General features: G+C 46.8%; 1 protein-coding gene across 3 annotated transcripts in view; it reads left to right on the top strand.

Annotated features, from left to right (window-relative positions):
* STXBP1 (syntaxin binding protein 1) overlaps positions 1-20,047 on the top strand; it is a 74,107-nt gene that overhangs the window by 38,946 nt on the left and 15,114 nt on the right. For all 3 annotated transcript variants that reach the window (XM_059143311.1, XM_059143313.1, XM_059143312.1), the window contains exons 3-15: positions 134-215; positions 4,175-4,251; positions 5,338-5,416; positions 6,803-6,906; positions 8,581-8,729; positions 10,525-10,609; positions 11,409-11,539; positions 12,800-12,907; positions 14,503-14,563; positions 16,077-16,142; positions 16,870-16,950; positions 18,859-18,997; positions 19,678-19,787. In XM_059143311.1, coding sequence (XP_058999294.1) covers positions 134-215; positions 4,175-4,251; positions 5,338-5,416; positions 6,803-6,906; positions 8,581-8,729; positions 10,525-10,609; positions 11,409-11,539; positions 12,800-12,907; positions 14,503-14,563; positions 16,077-16,142; positions 16,870-16,950; positions 18,859-18,997; positions 19,678-19,787 — 1,272 coding nt within the window. The remainder of the gene's footprint in view (positions 1-133; positions 216-4,174; positions 4,252-5,337; positions 5,417-6,802; positions 6,907-8,580; positions 8,730-10,524; positions 10,610-11,408; positions 11,540-12,799; positions 12,908-14,502; positions 14,564-16,076; positions 16,143-16,869; positions 16,951-18,858; positions 18,998-19,677; positions 19,788-20,047) is intronic.

The following is a 20,047-nucleotide window of genomic DNA, read 5'->3' as shown; positions in this document are numbered from 1 at the left end:
TGCCCCATAGGAAGTATTTGTAACTTAATATTCTATTTTTCCGGGGCACTTTTTGAAGTCTGACATAGTAGCCTGATGAGAGAATCACAGCCAGTCCCACGCGCAGGCCGTAAGCTGTTCTTTTTGCTTCCAGGTGCTGGTGGTCGATCAGCTGAGCATGAGGATGTTGTCCTCCTGCTGTAAGATGACGGACATCATGACCGAGGGGATAACAAGTGAGCGCAGATCTCTCGCTGCCTTTGAGTGAAACCCAGGCCTCTTCTTTGGCAACCGTTCCCCCTCCCTATTTGTTATTATGTCACTTGACTTCACATTTTTACAACGACCCAGGTGGTAAGGCTGTTAAGTCCTTGAGAGGCCTTCTTGTTTATCACTAAATCTGTAGCACCCAGTGCAGTACTAGACGATCATTAAATATCTGTAATATTTAATATTACTTTAATACATTTTATATTACCTTAAATATCTAGTAGTAAAGGTGCGAAAAGGAAGGTTAAATCAAGGGAAAGAAGGCAGGCCACCAACGGAAACAGTACACAAAAGACCTGAATGCCCACTTCACAAAGAAGAGATCCAAGTAGCCAAGAAATCCATCCAACATTGGCCACCTACATTAGTTGGTTAAAACCAGAATGAGATCTTGCTATACACTCATCAGATTGGAGTATTTAAATTCTGTTAATGCCAAGTGACAGATAGGATGTAGAAAAATGGGAACTCCTGTATGACAGAGTGGCCGTTCGTATAGTTACTTTGAAAAACACAGGCAGTGTCTGGTAGAGTTGAAGGTGTGTGTGTCCTGCAAGCCAGGCAGTTCGACATGTGTCCTAGACAAATTTCAGCATGTGTGCAGGGCTGTTCACACAGGATTGTACATAGTAACCCCAAATTAGAAACAACCAAAACATGTAAATCATGGTATACCATGGTATAGTCACATAGCAGAATACTACGGACGATGAAAATGAAGGAACTCTGGCTATTCGCAAGCACATGGGTAGACCTGATGCCCATAATGCAGAGCCAAAGAAACAAGATACAAAAGATACTTACAGTGTGCTTTCATTTATATGAAGTTCCAAACTAGGCAGAACTAAGCTGTGCTGTTGTGAAATGCAGGTGTACACGGTAAAACCATGAAGAGCAGTGATCGCATTCCAGTCGGGCCGGGGGTTCTCTCTAGAGGGTGGGGGGCGGGGTAGGGTATGGCAAGTTTCCTGACTGGGGAAGCACTTATGCAGGTGTTTACTTTGCAATTATTTGCATGTTTATGTGTTATTCACTCTTTAGACTGCCTGTTATAATTTCAAAATCATAGGCTTTTCAAAAAATTTAAGTCAGCTGCTCAAGGTCACTGGCCAGTAGCTCATACCTGAGACTAGGACTCAGCCCTCTGGCTCCTGTCCTGGAGCTCTACTCACATTTGTGTGTAGCTCTTGTGTTACTCAGTGTCTCCTTTCAAGAGGGGTCCTGTATTTTAATCTTTGAAATAGCATTTTCTTCTGAGCTGTCTTGGAGGACTGAAAAACAATACCTTCGAGTTATTGTTTCAAACAAGGAAGTTAACCTTCGTTGTTCCTCTGAAGAAAATGTTGGGTGGAACACACCTGTTGAAATTTACTTCCTGTTGCAATTTTTTCCCCCCTGGAGACTTCTTATGAAGACTTACGCAAGTCTTATGGGGCTTGCAGACGCTTGATGGTCTTTGTCAAAATGACAACAAACCGCGGTTATGGGAGGAAGAGCTAGGAGGGTTGAGATTTCAATAAGCTAAGTGAATTTTATTCAAAGGTTTGTCCTTTATTCTAAGCTTATGTCTTTCCTATTATTTGGTGTTAAAATGTTTTGAAATTGTGAAATTATGGTGACAATATATCATGGATTTTCTTATTGATTAAATTCTAAGTGCATATATATGTATGAATATATATGTAATGACTTTGGGGGGTATAATCACACCTTGGATATGAGTCCTTCATGTTTATTTGTTTATTTTTAAAGATTTTATTTACTTGACAGAGAGAGAGAGAGCAAGCACAAGCAGAGGGAGTGGGAGAGGGAGAAGCAGGCTCCCCACTCAGCATGGAGCCCGATTTGGGGCTTGATCCCAGGACCTTGGCACCATGACCTGAACCGAAGGCAGATGCCCAACCAACTAAGCCACCCAGGCGCCCTAAGTCCTTCACTTTTTTTTTAATTCTTTTTTTTTTTAAAGATTTTATTTATTTATTTGACAGAGATCACAATTAGGCAGAGAGAGAGAGAGAGAGAGAGGAGGAAGCAGGTTCCCTGCCAAACAGAGAGCTCAATGAGGGACTCGATCCCAGGACGCTGAGATCATGACCTGAGCCGAAGGCAGCCGCTTAACCAACTGAGCCACCTAGGCGTCCCAAGTCCTTCATTTTTAAAAACACTTTTCCAAATCCAGTGTATCTATCACCAGAAACCTGGTCCTATAAATGAGAGTACGTAATTTTTACTGTGACTTCTTGTCATTCAGTGATCGAAAACTGGGCTTGCCCCTGTTTTGAGCTTAAAAGTTATTTTCTTCATTGTATTTTTTAAAAGATTTTATTTATTTTTTTATTTATTTGACAGAGAGAGTCACAGTGAGAGAGGGAATACAAGCAGGGGGAGTGGGAGAGGAAGAAGACTCCCTGCTGAGCAGAGAGCCCGATGTGGGGCTCGATGCCAGAACCCTGGGATCATGACCTGAGCCAAAGGCAGAAGCTTAACAACTGAGCTACCCAGGCACCCCTTCACTGTATTTTTTTTAAAGATTCATTTATTTATTTATTTGAGAGAGAGAAAGAGAGAGAGGGCCAGGAGAGAGGCAGAGGGAGAGGGGAGAGGCAATCCCAGACTCCCGGTTGAGTGAGAAGCCCAATGTGGGAATCCATCCCTGGCCCCTGAGATCACACCTGAGCCAAAATAGTCACTGAACCGACTGAACCACCCACTCACCTCTTCACTGAATTTTTAAAGCAACGTTTTTCCTCTCTCAAAGCATAAAATGTACAAAAGTTAAGGCAGGGGATAGAGCCAAATGGAGCTTCTAATGAAGAGCTTCTAATGTAGAAGTAGCAGCGTCGTGGCCCACTCCTTTCTCCCTCAGGCTCTCCTCTATCTTCTGGTTATCCTCTCGCTATTTCTGGATACTTAGACTATTGTCTTTGGATTCATCCATGGTAGATGTTATCTTTTAGCTCCTTGTGGTAGAAGAGGGTTCAGCTGCCCCTGCTGCACACAGCCTTTTCCCTGCTCCCAAAGGTGGGTTTGATAGAAGGTCTTTGCTTGACAAAAGTGAGACGTTAGCAATCCTGTGTGGGACCCCCAAAACATTTTGGGGGACATATTGTTCGCATAATAAATTTAGAAATCTACAACTACTGGTAAAGTAGATGGTTGAAGGATTTTGGTATTTGAACATTATTTGGGGTAAAAAGTCTTTGTAAATGTTACAAGGTATCATCCTAAAGTGATACTTTTATTTACTTAAATCCTCTGCACGGGAAGAATGGCGCGGGCGGTGTGATTCTCCTCTTCTCCCTGTACCAGAGAACAGTACAGCATAGACAGCACATCCTAAGCTTTGTCAGGTGGCTGGTAAGATGAGGATTATCCCAGAAGCTCTTCTTTACAGGGGAAGTAGCTGACATAACTTTAAAGGAAACCAGCAAACCAAATGCTTGTGGTTTAACAAAAGATAATGTTTATCTTTGAACTATTGGGAAGGAGGACTATTAGATAAGAGGGCGTGTTTGAAATATCTTCCTGTTATACAGAAGAAAATGATAAAAACTAATTGTTGATAAACAAACTCAACCTGGAAATGCTAAAGGAATTGGGATTATTTAGGACAGAGGAGGAAAAGAACCAAGGAAAGGATAAGAGACTGTTGGGGACAGACTTCCATTTTAACCAACAGAGATCAAGGAGTTCACTTACACTGAAATGGGAAATATTGAGTGTGATAAAATTTCAGGTTTCCTAACCTCTCGAGCACTGTGAGGCAGTGGAATGTGGTAACTCCAAGGAAGGGGCAAGTGATTCCCACCCCACGACCGAGATTTTCACCTGCCGCAGCCTGAAGGTGGCCTGTCTAGATTGTTTCTAGCTCTGTGATCATTGGTTCTGTTTCCTTACTGACTGTGAGCTGCTGTCTGTTGTCTAGTTGTGGAGGACATCAACAAGCGCAGAGAGCCGCTCCCCAGCCTGGAGGCCGTGTATCTCATCACTCCGTCTGAGAAGGCAAGTCCCGCCCCCAGGAGTGCTTTGGCTAAGGTTGCACGTGCTGGCTTGGCGTCTGTGGCGCAGAGTGTCTGACATTTCTAGGTTAAGCGCGCATTTAACACACTGCTCTGATTAAAGCGTGCAATCCACAAGCAGGGAAGGAGGGGTGCAGTGTGGAGTGAGAGTGCATTAAGCTCTCTGAACCACCACCACTGTCCAGAAGGCGGGACTCGGATCAGTCTAGTCCCCCGCTCTTGCTCTCCTTCTCTAGGAGGAGATCCACTGTATCTAATTAGTGACCCACCTCCAGAACTCTGGTATTTTATGCTTTGGAGTCTGTTTCATCAATATCCAGGTTGTGTGGAATTTACCCGTCTTAGCATTTTTGGAGGTTGGCTTGAGTCAGTATCCAGACAAGACACACCTCCTTGCATTTGGTTGATAGTTTTCTTAGATCTCGTAATCTGTATAAATTCCCTTCGGTTTTCGCTTCCCTTTCTTTTCGCTTTTGAAAACTGGCTTACATCTGAGTTTCTGCAGAAGCAACTAAATTGCCAGAACTTCATCCACATGAGTTTCCTGGAAGGTTTTTGACCAGTTTCCTCTTCTATGAATATTCTCAGGAACCCAAGTTATAATGGTTCCAAAGAACTGACGCTGTCTTCCAGAATGAGCTAAGAGGGCTTCTGTTCATCTAAACTCTGAAACAATCCTGATTTTAAGTCTTTCCAACTCTCTTATGGGCTAACATGAATTACACATTTTTTTTTTTTAAGATTTTATTTATTTATTTGCCAGAGACAGAGGGAGGGAGAGAGAGCGAGCGAGCACAGGCAGACAAAGAGGCAGGCAGAGGCAGAGGGAGAAGCAGGCTCCCTGCCGAGCAAGGAGCCTGATGTGGGACTCAATCCCAGGACCCTGGGATCATGACCTGAGCCGAAGGCAGCTGCTTAACCAACTGAGCCATCCAGGCGTCCCTGAATTACACATTTTTAAAAATCCCCCATTATTTTTTACAGGTAGCTTGGATTTAACCCAGTTCAGAAACAGGTTCCATTTGCTTCTAGAACTGGTTCAATTCCCCTTTTTTTTTCCTCGCTGCAGTCTGTACACTCTCTCATTGGTGACTTTAAGGACCCACCAACTGCTAAGTACCGGGCTGCGCATGTCTTCTTCACGGACTGTAAGTATGGCCAGCAGCTGCCCCCCTATCCTTCTGGGTTAGCGTTTCTGCCCAGCAACCCTGATCCATAGGGAAGAAATGGGTTGTTGCCATGTTTCTCCTGAGCTTTTATTTTCTCTTCAGAAGATAAATTGCATAAGAGACAAAAATAAACACACACAAAGACAAACCTACTCGGTCATGCAGTTCTTCCTGATGAAAAATAGCATCTTTTCTAAGGACTAGAGGGTTTAATGATGAGAACAATTTTCCAGCTCTAGATTTGATGTTTCACTGTATAGACTTTCAGGTATCACCATACTGGAGTGTATTTCCATCAGTTTTCTTTTCTTTTTTTTTAAAGATTTTATTTATTTATTTGACAGAGATCACAAGTAAGCAGAGAGGCAGGCAGAGAGAGAGGAGGAAGTAGGCTCCCTGCTGAGCAGAGAGCCTGATGCGGGGCTTGATCCCATGACCCTGGGATCATGACCTGAGCCAAAGGCAGAGGCTTTAACCTACTGAGCCACCCAGGCACCCCTCCATCAGTTTTCATACCTAGATAGTCCCATCTGGTGGTGATGGTAGCAGACAGAATTGCTGCTACCATTGCTGTCCTGGAATTCACGTTCGTATTTTATGGAGGCTTCGCGCATGCAGCCTAGTGCAGAATGAGCTTGGTCAGTGAGTGTTAATAGCAAAGAGCGAGGAGTCAGGCTGGCTAGCTTACAGAGTCAGCAACAACAGTGCACCCACTGCTCTTCTCTTTCGCACCACTGAGAAAACGAGAAAGGTTCTTGCAAAGAATAATTGGGTACTATTTGCGTACGCATAAAAAAGGAGCAGAGAGGTGACATTAGCAATAATAAACTGAAAATGCATTTCTGAGAATGCGAAGCCATTTGTTTGGCCCCAGAGAGCCCCTGGCAGTCTCGGTTTCCCCACCAAGGGGGTCTCCTCTGCAGCCAAGCTCCCACAAGGGTCCCGGAGAAATGCCTGCACCACCTTGCCGGCCATTCTGTTTGTCCTCATTGCATTTTTCATAAATGTGTCAGATGTGTCATGTCTGTTCATATCACAGGACTTTTCCTTATCTCTTTTTAATCACCTGGGCTTTTTCCTTTCCTTGATATCAGAAAGTAGTTTTTATTAGCTCATTAGCTAATATCACTATCTCAGTACCTCAGTCTTTTTTGCCATTTGCTTCTCTCTTAGATGTTGATGGCCTTTTGGGTGGTTCTACGTTCCTTTTGTATCCTAGAGATAGGAGATATTCTAGGATGGGACGAACTTTCTAGTTGACTTCTTAAAATGCTATTAAAATAGAAAATCCCCCAGATGTGTGCAACTGTCAAAATGGACCCGCAAGCGGACAGGTGAATCTGTGGTCTTTTGTCCTTCTTGCAGCTTGTCCAGACGCCCTGTTTAATGAGCTGGTGAAATCTCGAGCCGCCAAAGTCATCAAAACTCTGACGGAAATCAACATTGCATTTCTGCCCTACGAGTCCCAGGTGAGGCGGCGTGCGGCGTGCGTAGAAAGTCTGAGTCCTCGCTGCTCTCGCAGGAGCTCTGGCACGTCCTGGTGGATGCAATGGGCAGAGTGGGGGAGGAAGACATCCTATTCTGAATTGCCAAATGACCTGTGTTGTAAGTGGATGTGGATGGAACTGAAACAGAGCTCCTTTCAGGTCTGCCCAAGGCCGTCATCTTTCTGTCCTCTGGTTATTTCTGACTTTTTTTTTTTTTTTTAATCCTTTCGTCGTGTCCATTTCATCCCTGCTCACGGTGTTCACTCCTACCGGCTGACTCCTTGAGTCACCAAAGGTAGCCAATCCCAAAAGAGTAGGAAGGAGAGCAGGGGCAGGGATCAGAAGGCACCCATCTGCCGCCCAGGAGCCTGGTGTGTGCAGAGATCGCCTTCCTGATGCTCTGCGGCAGGAGCAGATGGTAGCCTTCCGCGGCGGCTGTTAACACTTCAGATGCCAGAGTGGTAACAGACCTCTCCCCTTGGGAAAAAAAAAAAAGTTGTTAAGCCAGTAAAGGTGTAGCTGATTGTGGAGAGCATACAAAATTTCTGCCTTCGTTTTGTAACATTGGTGAATGTGTCTTCTCCCAGCAAACAAGAAACAAAACTAACAGAACGCTTAGGCGTTTTGTAAAAGCTGGTTGTGGCTCATGGCATCTTTATAGATCAGCTTCCAGACATCAGAGAGTGACCGGTTCTTGGGTAAGGAGGGATGTAGAACATACAGTGTGAGAATCTACAGAGTCTTTCCCTTAGCACTTAATATCAAACCTGTTTCCAGCTTGAAAGCAGGATTTTTTTCTCTGTGTGAGCCTACCAGGATTAAACAAAACACGACTTTAGCGTTCAATCAGATGACATTTCATATATTTTTGAAAAGTAATAAACGTTTTAACGACAGGTTTTCTAGATAATCGGGGTAGTTTACATAAGTGAGATTCTGAGAAAATACTGATGGTTGATAGACTAGGTAATTTAAGAGGAAATTTTATTCTAGAATAAGAAGAAAAATACTAACAAAGTATTCCTGAGGATAGGGAAGTATTAAATCCATAAAAATCTCCTTTATTTGCCCCCAGTCAAGATGATTTCCACCCTGTTCCTTACTTATAAAAACTAAACCTATAATGGCCCAGAGGTTCTCACACTAACCTCCTCACCTGTTCTTCTGGCCTCCTCACTGTTCATCAGACACTCTGAGCACAGGCCTGCTGCAGGGCCTTGGCGCTAGCTATTGCCTCCACGTGGAAGTCTCCTGCTGGTGAGAAACTCCTCACCTCCTTCAAGCCCTTGCTTGTACATCCCCTTCTCAAGGAGGCCCGCTCTCCTCCCTCCCTGCTGCCCTCCAGCATTCTTTCCCTGCTCTGTTATGTTCTCATACACTTACACCAGTTTCTCACACAATATAGTTTACTTTTCATTATGCCTATTGTTTATGGTTATGTTATTCTCTTGGAAGACTGCATCTCCTCGAGGACAGTCATGTTTTGGTCACTGATAGTTCCCAAGTGTTTAGCACAATGCCTGTCCTGCAAAAGACACCCAGCACATATCGGTAGACTCACCACCAAGGTTGGAGGAAACTCCCAACAGTTCACCATTCTGGATGCAAACACGATAGATAGAGATAATTTTATTTCTTGTTTCTCTTCCTTCTCAGGTGTATTCCTTGGACTCTGCGGACTCTTTCCAGAGCTTCTACAGTCCCCACAAAGCTCAGATGAAGAATCCCATACTGGAGCGCCTGGCAGAGCAGATTGCAACCCTGTGTGCCACCCTGAAGGAGTACCCAGCAGTGCGGTATCGGGGGTAAGCAGCGCGCCGGGCCGCCCTCCGTGGCCTCCCCTGTGTCTACCGGCCAAGGAGCTTCCTTCCGTCTTGAGATTCCTCTGGTAGTTGCCTCAAGAGGGTTAAGATTTGAGTATCTTGTGCTTATAATCATTCTTCCAATATTTTTGATATTCTCTAAATTTTATTGTGAAATGTAATAATGCATCCAGAAAACGGCATGAAAGATATATATTCAGGGGCTGAATAGCTAGCTCTGAACCCCTGTGTAACCACAGCCTAGGCTAACTGTGGTTTTGTAGCTCTTTCTAACCTTTCAAAACAAATACTGTCTTTGTAAAAGGTATTCTGGAGTAAGATAAAACACAGGGATAATTCCCCAAAGGACATATTCCCCAGATTTTATAAAATCATTCACTTATTACTTGACTGCTCTGTACTAAGTTCTAGGGGGAGTACTTACCTTGAAGGCACAGCCCTGGTGCTTAGAAGCCCTTGATCTGTGTGGAGGGTAGGTAACAGGCATACCAACACGTGTGTGTAAGTGGTGCACACCTGAACCACAGGGTCTGCGAGACCAGAGTCCGAGGACAGGACAAGCCAGGGACCTGGGCATCCAGAGTCAGGAGAGGGTCTTTTGGGCTGAGAGGGTCAAGAAGGGCTTCAGAGGAGAGGTGACATTTAAGCAAGGTCTTGAAGGTAGTTTCGGATTTCAGTAGACCAGTAAGGAGCCACAGGGCACTTTGTGTGGACAGTTGGCTCTTGCCATTGGGATGAACGGAAGTCTGGAGCTGGGAAAGCAAAGGGCAGATTTGGGGAGGATTGGCGTTCTGGCCATTTTGGCACAGTGTCTGTGTGGGGCTGTGGCGCAACTCTGAAGCCGTTCCAGGAGGCCCTGGAGGCCATGCTTGGGATTGTGTCTTTCAGTGGTTTTCAGTGGGGGCGTCTGGGGGGATTTGCATGGGAGGGTGAGTGCAGTACTGTGGGGATGAGGACAGCAGGGAGACCCAGAGGGGTGACCACTGCAGGGGGAGTGAAGGGCCGGAGCCGGCGTCGCTGAAGATGGAGGTGGCTGCCTGTCCTTACTGACTCCGGGTCTGCTGGAGTGTTGCAGCCGTGGAAAAGCCCCTCCCTCTATTGTTGGTACTGGCTGACCAAAGCCCGGTGGAAATTAAGAAATGGGGGCCTAGGCTATATGTCCTGTTGGGGCCAGGGGAGCTTGGAGTTCATTCATGGGAGGAGGGGTCTGGGAACGGAGCTGCTTGAGCACTGAGCCGACCAGGAGACAGGCAGCAGCCGCACACTCCTTACCATCGGGAGAAGCCCCGGGAAGTGCTGTCAGGCCAGCCATGGGGAAAGGTTCACAGGCTCTCACTTACATCTTTCTGGCTCTGCCAGCAGAAATAGCACCTGCCAACAACACGGAACAAGACCCAAGGGGATTTGAATTGAGGGAAGTGAGAACGGGGTGGGTGAGACTCAGGCTGATCACGAGAGAAGGGTGGATGGATGGCCAGGAGCCGCTACTGAAGCGCGGTTGTTTCTGAGGCCAGTGAGAGAGACCGCCTCTATCCCCATCTAGATTTTTTTTTTTTAAAGGAGCTAGAAAATGTTCCAGGCAGTGAGCAAAGTATTTTATTTGTCCTTTTAAATTTTGTATGTAATACATGAATATATTCTCAGAGTAGAACAGTACAGGTGAAGCTTATCTCCAGGACCCTCCTCGAACTTCCTGCCTTCCGCCCCCAGGGCAGTTGGTGATTTTGGGTGGGCGGGTGCACAGCCAGTTCACTCTGTGTCACTCCTCCTTTGTCAGGGAATACAAGGACAATGCTTTGCTGGCTCAGCTAATCCAGGACAAGCTCGATGCCTACAAAGCCGATGACCCAACGATGGGAGAGGTAAGTCTGGACTTGATCCCGGTGGCTGTCTCGCCAAGTGACCACAGTGTCTGTGTGGCGGTCCTGGGGACAGCGCTGTGGCTCACAGCATGCGCATGGGTGCTTCTGTTCCCGCACACTGGACTCTGGTGACATGCTTGAGCCCTTGGGTCTGGGGGATACAGATTTGGCTCAGTGTAGCCAAGGTGCCAAGCCTATTTCTGTTGCGATGTTCCCAGTGTTAGTACTGGAAGTCCTGCGTCCTGGGAACCCCCTCAATAGTGCAGTATCAAAGCCAGAAAATTGATGTTGGCACCATCTCAGCTCTTAATCACATCCAACTAGTTTGTACGTGTGCTCGCATGTGTGAACAGTTCTGTGTGATTTCATCACATGTAGAGACTCACGTAACCCCCACTGCAGGCAGGACCCAACTGTTCTATCACTATCATAAACTTAAAACTGGAAGTCCCAGGTCCTAGGAACCCCCTGGGTCACCCAGGCAGACTGGATGGTGGGTCACCTACTTATAAGTAAATCCAGGTGGTGCTATCTTTCATAAGCTTACCTCGGACCCCGGGCACAGTTTTGGATTGAGTTTAAAGGACCCCTGTTAGGAAATAGACACATTGGATTTTTGCATGGTATTTACTGGTGTTTCCGTCAAGCAGCAAATGGACTAGTCAGTGCTATTTTAGTAGATTTGATCTCCGAGGTCACTTCGTGGGACTGCTTTGACAGGAGGGGCAGCTGTGCCAGTGGGAGAGGCTGGAGTTGTACAGGCGGCTTGCGGAAGCTTTCCCCGTGTCTGTCCTTCCAGGGCCCAGACAAGGCGCGCTCCCAGCTCCTGATCCTGGACCGCGGCTTCGACCCTAGCTCCCCCGTGCTTCACGAACTGACTTTTCAGGCTATGAGTTATGACCTGCTGCCCATTGAAAACGATGTATACAAGTAAGTGTACAGACCAGGACGGCTTTGCGAACAAACCAAATGCTCCTCTAACCTAAGAGAAAGGATGTCTTTCATCCTCTGGAAAGCGGGTGCATTGAAATCGTCTTGCTAATAAGCCTGCAAGCTTTTCTGTGAGTTTCCCAAATCTACCTGGCATTAACAGCCAGGAGCTTGTGCCCCTTTGGGGGAGAACAAGAATTTTAGATCTTTAGTTCATGGCTCACATCACCTCAGCTCACAGCCTGCTTGAGGGTTCATATGTTGGGTGCGTGTTGTCTGTGCGAGCACATATCTTATTCAGAGTTCAAGCTTCTTGTCATGAAATATGGTGATAAAATCTATCAGTAGAAGTTTGTTACTGAGTTTTATTTGCAGAGGAGCTGTTTTCTTCATTGTAAACAACACTTTTCTTGGTAATAATCACCCTAAACTCAGTTTCTAAAAACTAATTTTTCTTTTTTTGGAAACAGACTGTATTGTCTTCATGTCATTTGTTTTATAACATGAATCATAAAGATAGTGGTTTCAAAATGAAGGTTCTAAAAATATGACTGTATATCAGTTTTCCTCCCTTTTGGTACCCGTAATTCTTGCTTTCCCCTTAGACATTTGTGATTTCACATGTAAAAATATGCCGAGGACCTGTTGCAGGCACCTGATTTTAAAACTGGAAATTTAGGTAGCACACATGTGAGGATGGTGTCAGTCCGTCCCAGGAAGGAGCAAGCATAATCTTTGTTGATTCCTTATAAGTAGCTCTGAACCCACCTGTATCCTGACTTGAGCCCATACCAGCTGACCCTGCAGATTTTATTTTATTTCTATTTATTTATTTATTTGACAGTGAGAGAGAGAGAGATCACAAGTAGGCAGAGAGGCAGGCGGAGGGGGGAGCAGGCTCCCCACTGAGCAGAGAGCCCGATGCGGAGCCCGATGCGGGGCTCAATCCCAGGACCCTGAGATCATGACCTAAGCCGAAGGCAGAGGCTCAACCCACTGAGCCACCCAGGTGCCCCAACCCTGCAGATTTTAAAACAGAGCTTCAAGTGCATTGACTCTGGGTCTTTCCCTGCCTGAGAAACTGCTGCTGTGTCAGGTGCTGAGCCTGCACACCTGCGATGGACAATGACCCATCAGATGGTCGTAGGCCTGTGGTGGAAACATCCATGAGAACATCTGTTTGCTGAGGACTGTAAGCTCTTGTCTGTTATAAAATCAGAGGGGGCTGGATGAATTTCATTGGGAATATCTCTTCCCTAGGTACGAGACGAGCGGCATCGGAGAGGCACGGGTGAAGGAAGTGCTCCTGGACGAGGATGATGACCTCTGGATAGCACTGCGCCACAAGCACATCGCAGAAGTGTCCCAGTAAGAGCCCTTGCCTCCGCCCCTCCCCAGGGACCCCAGCCAGCCCCCCAGCCCAGCTCCAGGGCTCACCCCAGAGTACAGGGCGAAACCTTTCTCCGGGTGGCAGTTGCTGATGTGCACACCCCCGGCAACTTGCGCAGAGCTGCTCAGTGGATGACATCACAGCGAGCCGACTGTGCTGATGAATCCCTTCTAATCCCAGCCCCAGCCGCACAAGCTTCACCAAGTGAGAAAACCCACTCTGTGTTCAGGTTGCTCTTAGTATTTTTAGGAAACATCCATGGCTCTCAGGAAATGCTTTGTACACACTAAATGTTTAAAGCCAGTCCCTGGGGCGCCAGGCTGGCTCAGTCAGTAGAACATGCGACTCTTGACCTAAGGTTCATGAGTTCAAGCCCACGTTGGACATGGAGCTTACTTAAAAATCAAGCAAGCAAGCAAGCAAGGAAGCCAATTTCTTCCATTGGAAGATCCAGATTCTGCTGCATCAATTTGATTTTCTTTTATATAGCTGATGGGTAATCTTCTTCCACTATTGTCATCCCTAAAATTTCCAAGCAAGAGCTGATGGGTATATATGGAACCTGTACCTTGCTCTGAAAATGTTTCAAACTCCTAAATTTTTTTTTTCTTTTTAGATTTTGTTTATTTATTAGAGAGAGAGAGCTCAAGCAGGGGTGGAGGGGCAGAAGTAGAGGGAGAAGCAGACTCCCCGCTGAGAAGGGAGTTCCACCAGACCAGTGTGGGGTTTGAGCCTAGGACCCCAAGACCATAACCCACCTACTGAGTCACTTAGGTGCCCCTAACACCTGAATGTGTTTAACACCAGATAGCAATTCTGCTTTTGCAGAAAGACATTTTATTACATTGAGTTGGTGATATCCTCAGTATATTCACAAGAAAGAATGGGAAAATAACATAGCCTGGATAGTTCAGTTGTTCAGAAAAGTGGTCCCCAAACTTTTTGGATCACTCAGTCTTAGGAAAATGTTGCTTCCTATTTCTAATATGCAAGTTTATTTATGAATTAAGTATATAATTAATTGTAAAATATATGTTTTACAGTATATAGAAACATATGAATTTAAGAAGAATAGAGTAAAATAAACATAGATAGATGTACTAATAATTTCTTCTCTCAGATAATCCCATGCACACACACGCACGCACACACACACACACCCCTGAGACCCTGGTTTAGAATGTTAGTTAGGAAAGTGTTGTATCCCTCTCTCTCTTCTTCAAAAATCACTTTAAGGGGCACCTGGGTGGCTCAGTCTGTTAAGTGTCTGCCTTTGGCTCGGATCATGATCCCAGAGTCCTGGGATGGAGCCCCGCATCAGTCTGTCTCCCTGCTCAGTGGGGAGTCGCTTCTCCCTCTCCCTCTGCCACTCCCCCTCCCTGTGCTCTCCTGCTCTCTCTCTGTCAAATAAATGAATAAAATCTTTCTTTAGAAAAATCACTTTAAGTGCATACCTTACTGGCAGGGAAAGTTGCCACATGTTCCTAAAGGAAGACTCACATGGCTTCTGTAGCATCCACGTGGAGGCCCAAGGTATTGCTATGAAACTTAGCTGCCTCCTTTTGTCTTCTAGGGAAGTCACCCGTTCCCTGAAAGATTTTTCTTCCAGCAAGAGAATGAACACTGGAGAGAAGGTAAACACGTCATTTAGGCTAATCCCTGTCTTCTCTTTGGGAGCTGGCTGGCAGGGCGCCTCCTTGGGACAAGACTAGGGAGTTAGGGGGTCATCATTCCCTCTTTTTGTTTTTTTTTTAAGATTTTATATATTTATTTGACAGACAGAGATCACAAGTAGGCAGAGAGGCCAGCAGAGAGAGAGGAGGAAGCAGGCTCCCTGCCGAGCAGAGAGCCCGATGTGGGGTTCGGTCCTAGGACCCTGAGATCATGACCGGAGCCAAAGGCAGAGGCTTTAACCCACTGAGCCACCCAGGCACCCCGCATAATGCCCTCTTTATCTAATATCACTTTGTCTTATTTTTGCCTTCAAGGTTGAGATCAAAGCCTCCATCTTTTGATGTTTGTAGAGATCTTCATTTTGTTACTCTGCAGATTAATCTTCACTATTGTAGATCGTAATTCAGTTTAAGCAAGAGAACCATGAAACCGTTTTTTAGCTTGTGGTAGAATTGGAACTCATAACTTGCCCAGTCCTCTCCTTACCCTGACTGTTCGTCAGAGGTGGCTTAGCCATCGTGGCCAAGGCAAATACAGCTCTGACTGTGTCACTCCCTTGCTTAACACCATTTGGTGACTCTGTTCCCAATAGAATCAAGTCTCACCCATGGACACACCTTACAGCACTGGGCCATCAGGCCTGCCCCCCACCCTCTTGCAACCACCACCTTGCTCCAGTCATGCCTGAGTTCCTTGCCTGGGCCTTGCCTCGTGAAGTCCTGGTCCTTAGGCTCAGGCATCATTTTCTCAGGAAAACCTTCCCCACTCCTCCCTAGACCAGTGAGGGGCCTCTATGCACTTATGCACCCACATTCATGATTTTCTGAAGTCGGAATGGCTCCTCTGCTAGACGGTAGCTCTGCAAAGGCAAGAATTTCTCTTTTTTTTGTTTGTTTTGTTCTTGTATCTCCAGCACCTAACCTGGCATATAGTGGTAATTCAGTAAATTTTTGTTGGATAAGAATGGATTTAGGTGGGCCACACAGTTTAGCAAGTAAACAGACCCCTTTTCACCTGTCAAGATGCACATCTCAGCCCTTTCCCACCTTCTTCCTACCTGTCTACACAACTGTAGCCTTCCTGCTGGGATGAAATGGGAACTCAGTTTCAAGACTACTTGAGCTGAGTATGCAGAAAAGCAGCTCAGAGAAGACCAGTTGCTCTTTCCTGGCAAAAACTATGCTCTCAGTAACTTTCTAGTCCAATAAATAAAACATGATTGCTATACTTTGGAGTTCAGTTCCCCACCTATAAGATACTCATGGTATTTGGATCAATAATTTTTTGAACCAGAGGCCTGGAAATCCAAACCCTCAGTGATCTCAGGTTTAACAGATTCATTTTGAGAATTTCTGAGCATGCTTTTGGGAAGTCTGGTGCTGGCTACTGTCCTGCCCTGTGCCCACCACCCTTGCACAGCCTCTTAGGTCAAGGCCATTGGACTGAGATTATATATTTTCCTTCCCCTTGTAGACCACCATGCGAGACTTGTCCCAGATGTTGAAGAAGATGCCCCAGTACCAGAAAGAGCTCAGCAAGGTACGACGATCCCAAAGAATGGATTTGAATCTTGAGGATATCAGCAGTTGCAGTAAGACCTCTCAGAGCCTCACTGACTGATACATTGAAATCCACAGGTTTTTAATCAAATTCCAGTTTTACTAGGAAAAGCTGAAAGGCTGGATAGCTTATTTGCTGTGACTTTCTTTCCTCCTCTTCATCTTTGTCTCTCTATATCCTTCAGTTCCTCACATCACAGGCCCCTACCCTGGGCTGCTTGAGCGTGTTCATGACGTGGCAGCTGGCCTCCCCCGGCGTGAATGACCTGAGGGAGAGAGCCAGGAGGGAGTCACAGAGCCTTTTCCATCCTGACCTGGGGTGTCCTACATCATGTCCTCCATACTCTCTGTTAGAAGCAAGTCTGAATCCCACTGATGCCCAAGGAGGGAGGAGTTAAGCTCCACCTCCCAGAAGGAGGGCTCTCCAAGAACTCATGGACACACTTAGAACCATCATGCCACCCCATCCCCATAAAAGATTCCTCCCTCCACTTGCCTCCTTGAGAATGTGGCTTGTCCCCCTCTCTCGACACACAGAATTTTCTGTCATGATGTTTGCCTTCCTGCTGGAATGCACATTTTATCTCCTTTATGAGGCTGGCATCTCCCCGTTGCACTGCCTAGTGTTTATACGTAGTAGGAGCTCAGGAAATATGGCATAAGCCAGTGAGTGATTTCTTGATCACACATTCTCTGCTTTTTCCCAGTATTCGACTCACCTGCACCTGGCTGAGGATTGCATGAAGCATTACCAAGGCACTGTGGATAAACTCTGCCGGGTAGAGCAGGTAGGAACCTTTCCTTCTCTTTCTGCCATGCCCATTGACCCAGCTGAATTGTAACGTCTGACCTTGAACATCCTGCAGAATCATAGGATATAGAAGTCTACTAGATCACGTTGTCTCAACTCTGGAGCCAATCAGTGCACTTCCGCTCTCAATGGTAGGGACTAGATTGGTCTGGAATGCTGTGTCATTTGGATTTTGCATGTCTGACTTTCTACTGGCTCCCCGGAATGTCTAGAGAGATAAATGGATCTCTGAACCCTATACTGACAAGGCCGGCTGAGTTTTATATTCGGAGTGTATTTTTCTCCTGCCATGGCCACACCAGCTTTGGAGACCTAGATGCTGAGAAAAGCTAGTGCAGTAGCATGTCAGAAACTCACTCACAGCCTCCCTGATCACGATTAGGACTGAAAATCAGCAGTTTGGGATGTGAGTTTTATCTCTGTCACTGATTTGTTTGATGTGCCTATTTCTGCTTTATTTTCCTCATCTGCAAAGGGAAATAACAATGTTGCCACATTTTCCAGGAGTGTTGTGTGGAGTCACTAAACTTGGCCTTCCGTTTTCCAAGTATGAGAACGTTCCTTAGCTAGGGCCAGCTGCTACGGCAAGGGAGGGCATTAGGTGAGCGTGAAGCCTCAGTGGGAAAGAACAGCGCGGGTTCTCGGTGTGCAGCTGAGATTTACAAATTCTGGTGTGATGTGACAGGCCAGCTTGGGTTTGTCGGACCTGTCCTGATTCACTGACGCTCTTCCAAGGGGAGGTGGCCCTGAGAGAGTCCGTCAGTTTCAAGGACAATCTTGGCAAGCACAGGGTATCCTCTCCAAAAGAACTGGATTGTCCGGAAATAGGGTATCCCTATATCAGTAAAAATGTGGTCAAGGTGAATCCTTGGCAAAGTACTTTTTTCCGGAAGTGTTCCATAGTATTTGTTGAACTTGTTACATAGAAATGGCCCTTTAGATCTAGAGTATTAGACTCGGTCCCGCTGAACAAACAACTTTGAGGCTGGTGGTAGCTCTGAGAAGTGAAGGGGTCTGGGGGCGCTCACCGTCCTCAACCCGGACAGACCACGAACTTGAGACGAGACAGTTGTGGACTCGTGGGGTCTTAGAGGTGGGAATCTTCATGAAGGCCAGTCCTGTCCCGGCTCCGGGGGGAGTGGCAGCCGCTGGCCTCTGAGAACAGAGTGAAGGGTTCTTGGTTTGCTGAGGCCACCCTCTCTGGCCCCTCCACAGCGGATCTGACCGTTGCCCGAGTCCTGAAGCGGGGCGTCCTGGTGCTCTCTCGTCCTCCTTTTGCCAGCCCCTCTCTCCTCCTTCATCTGCCTGGGTTGGATTTGTGGTCCAGGAGTCCTTGTTTTCTTCCTCGCCCTAAAAGTGGTTGGAAGATTAAAAACAGGTCAAAAACCTAGAGTAGCTAAAACTCAAAAAGCATGTCTTGCAGCGCCAACGGGGAGCATGGGAAGAGTCTAGCCCGGCAGCGGCCCCTTAAAATGCCAAAGCTTGTCCGGTGTGGGAAGTGCAGCTCTTTCAGCCCTGATTCCTCAGCAGGGCTTCGTACATCTAGAGGCCCCACCAGGATTGAGGCTTGACCTGAGGAGTTGGCGCAGGTACGCTGCCACTCACCCGGAGGGAGCTGCCTGCCTTCAAAGATGGCAGAAAAAAATCACGGTGGTTTCTGTTTTTGCAAAGTGAACCCTGGGGCTGTCAATACTTCTCACTGACGCCATAGGAAACAATGCTGATGACGCCAGTGCTGAGGGCGGGGCGTCGTGAAGCAGAAGCCCCTACATAGAACCTTCCCCAGCCAAGGGACAAATCCCACTTACGGACCACCAACTGTCTAATAGTTCCCATCCACCAAGACTGTCCCCACACATGGGGCCAACGTCGTGTGTTTCTGCAGGACCTGGCCATGGGCACAGATGCTGAAGGGGAGAAGATCAAGGACCCCATGAGAGCCATCGTCCCCATTCTGCTGGATGCAAATGTCAGCACTTATGACAAAATCCGCATCATCCTTCTCTACATCTTTTTGAAGAATGGTAGGAACGGTGGGACAGAGAAGCGGGAGAGGCCCTTCCTTGGGCCAACGAGGCAGGTGGGAGAGAGAAGACAAAGTGGAAAAGTAGTTTAGGAGACATGGACAGGGGATTCAATACAGAGATCCTGGGGGCTCTTTACCCCTGGGGAGATGTAAGCAAATGAGTTGCAGCTGGAGGCAATGAATTCCAGAGGGAATAAAGCTGTGGCATCCGTGGAAGGGCTGGGTGGGAGTTGGGAGAGGCCACTGACCGCAAAGCCAGTTTGTGAGGGCACGTCTCCAGATGCTTGCGTCACATCGGTAATCTCTGCCTTTAAATAGCTGATTTTTACCCACATCATAGTTGCCCATAAGTGTCTGCTATGCAGGAGATGGACACTGAGACTCTTGACTTAAGTGTGGGTGGGGTGGGCAGGGGTGGCTGGGAACCAGGAGACAGATGGAAAGAAATATAGACCATAATGGGGCAGTTGCTGTTGGTCATAGCCTAGGACAGAGTGGCTAGAATGGAATCGAAATGCTGATTTTGTCCTCATCTTGTAGTAAAGTTGATGTGGTGAAGATTCATTTCTGGTCACTCTTAGAAGAATGGGCACAGTCCCACCAAGGTGATCGGCTCTGCTTCTGACTGTGTCATCACACAGTGGCCAGGTGCGGTGACCGGGGGCTTTGTTCTCACAGGCATCACTGAGGAGAACCTGAATAAACTGATCCAGCACGCCCAGATCCCCCCGGAGGACAGCGAGATCATCACCAACATGGCTCACCTGGGGGTGCCCATCGTCACTGATGTAAGGGGCCAGCCTTGCCTATGGGGAGGGAGAGGCAGAAGGGAAGCTCTTGTCTTATCTTTTCTCCCTGATTTACTTAAGGTGACTTGTGATACACTCAACACTGAGAAAGAGAAAGCATAAAATTGGAGGGAATAAAGGCATAGAGATGTACTAAAATAGAAGTGTAACTCCCAGAACCAGGATTTGTACAGAGTCATTAAAGCTGAGCTGTTTTTTTTTCTGAAACCGGCCCCAGACAGGAGTCCCGCTAGCTTCAT

The sequence above is a fragment of the Mustela lutreola genome, chromosome 12 (assembly GCF_030435805.1).
Source record: "Mustela lutreola isolate mMusLut2 chromosome 12, mMusLut2.pri, whole genome shotgun sequence".
Classification (NCBI taxonomy): domain Eukaryota; kingdom Metazoa; phylum Chordata; class Mammalia; order Carnivora; family Mustelidae; genus Mustela; species Mustela lutreola.
Note: the sequence above shows the minus strand (reverse complement) of the source record. Positions and strands in the feature narration are given on the sequence as shown.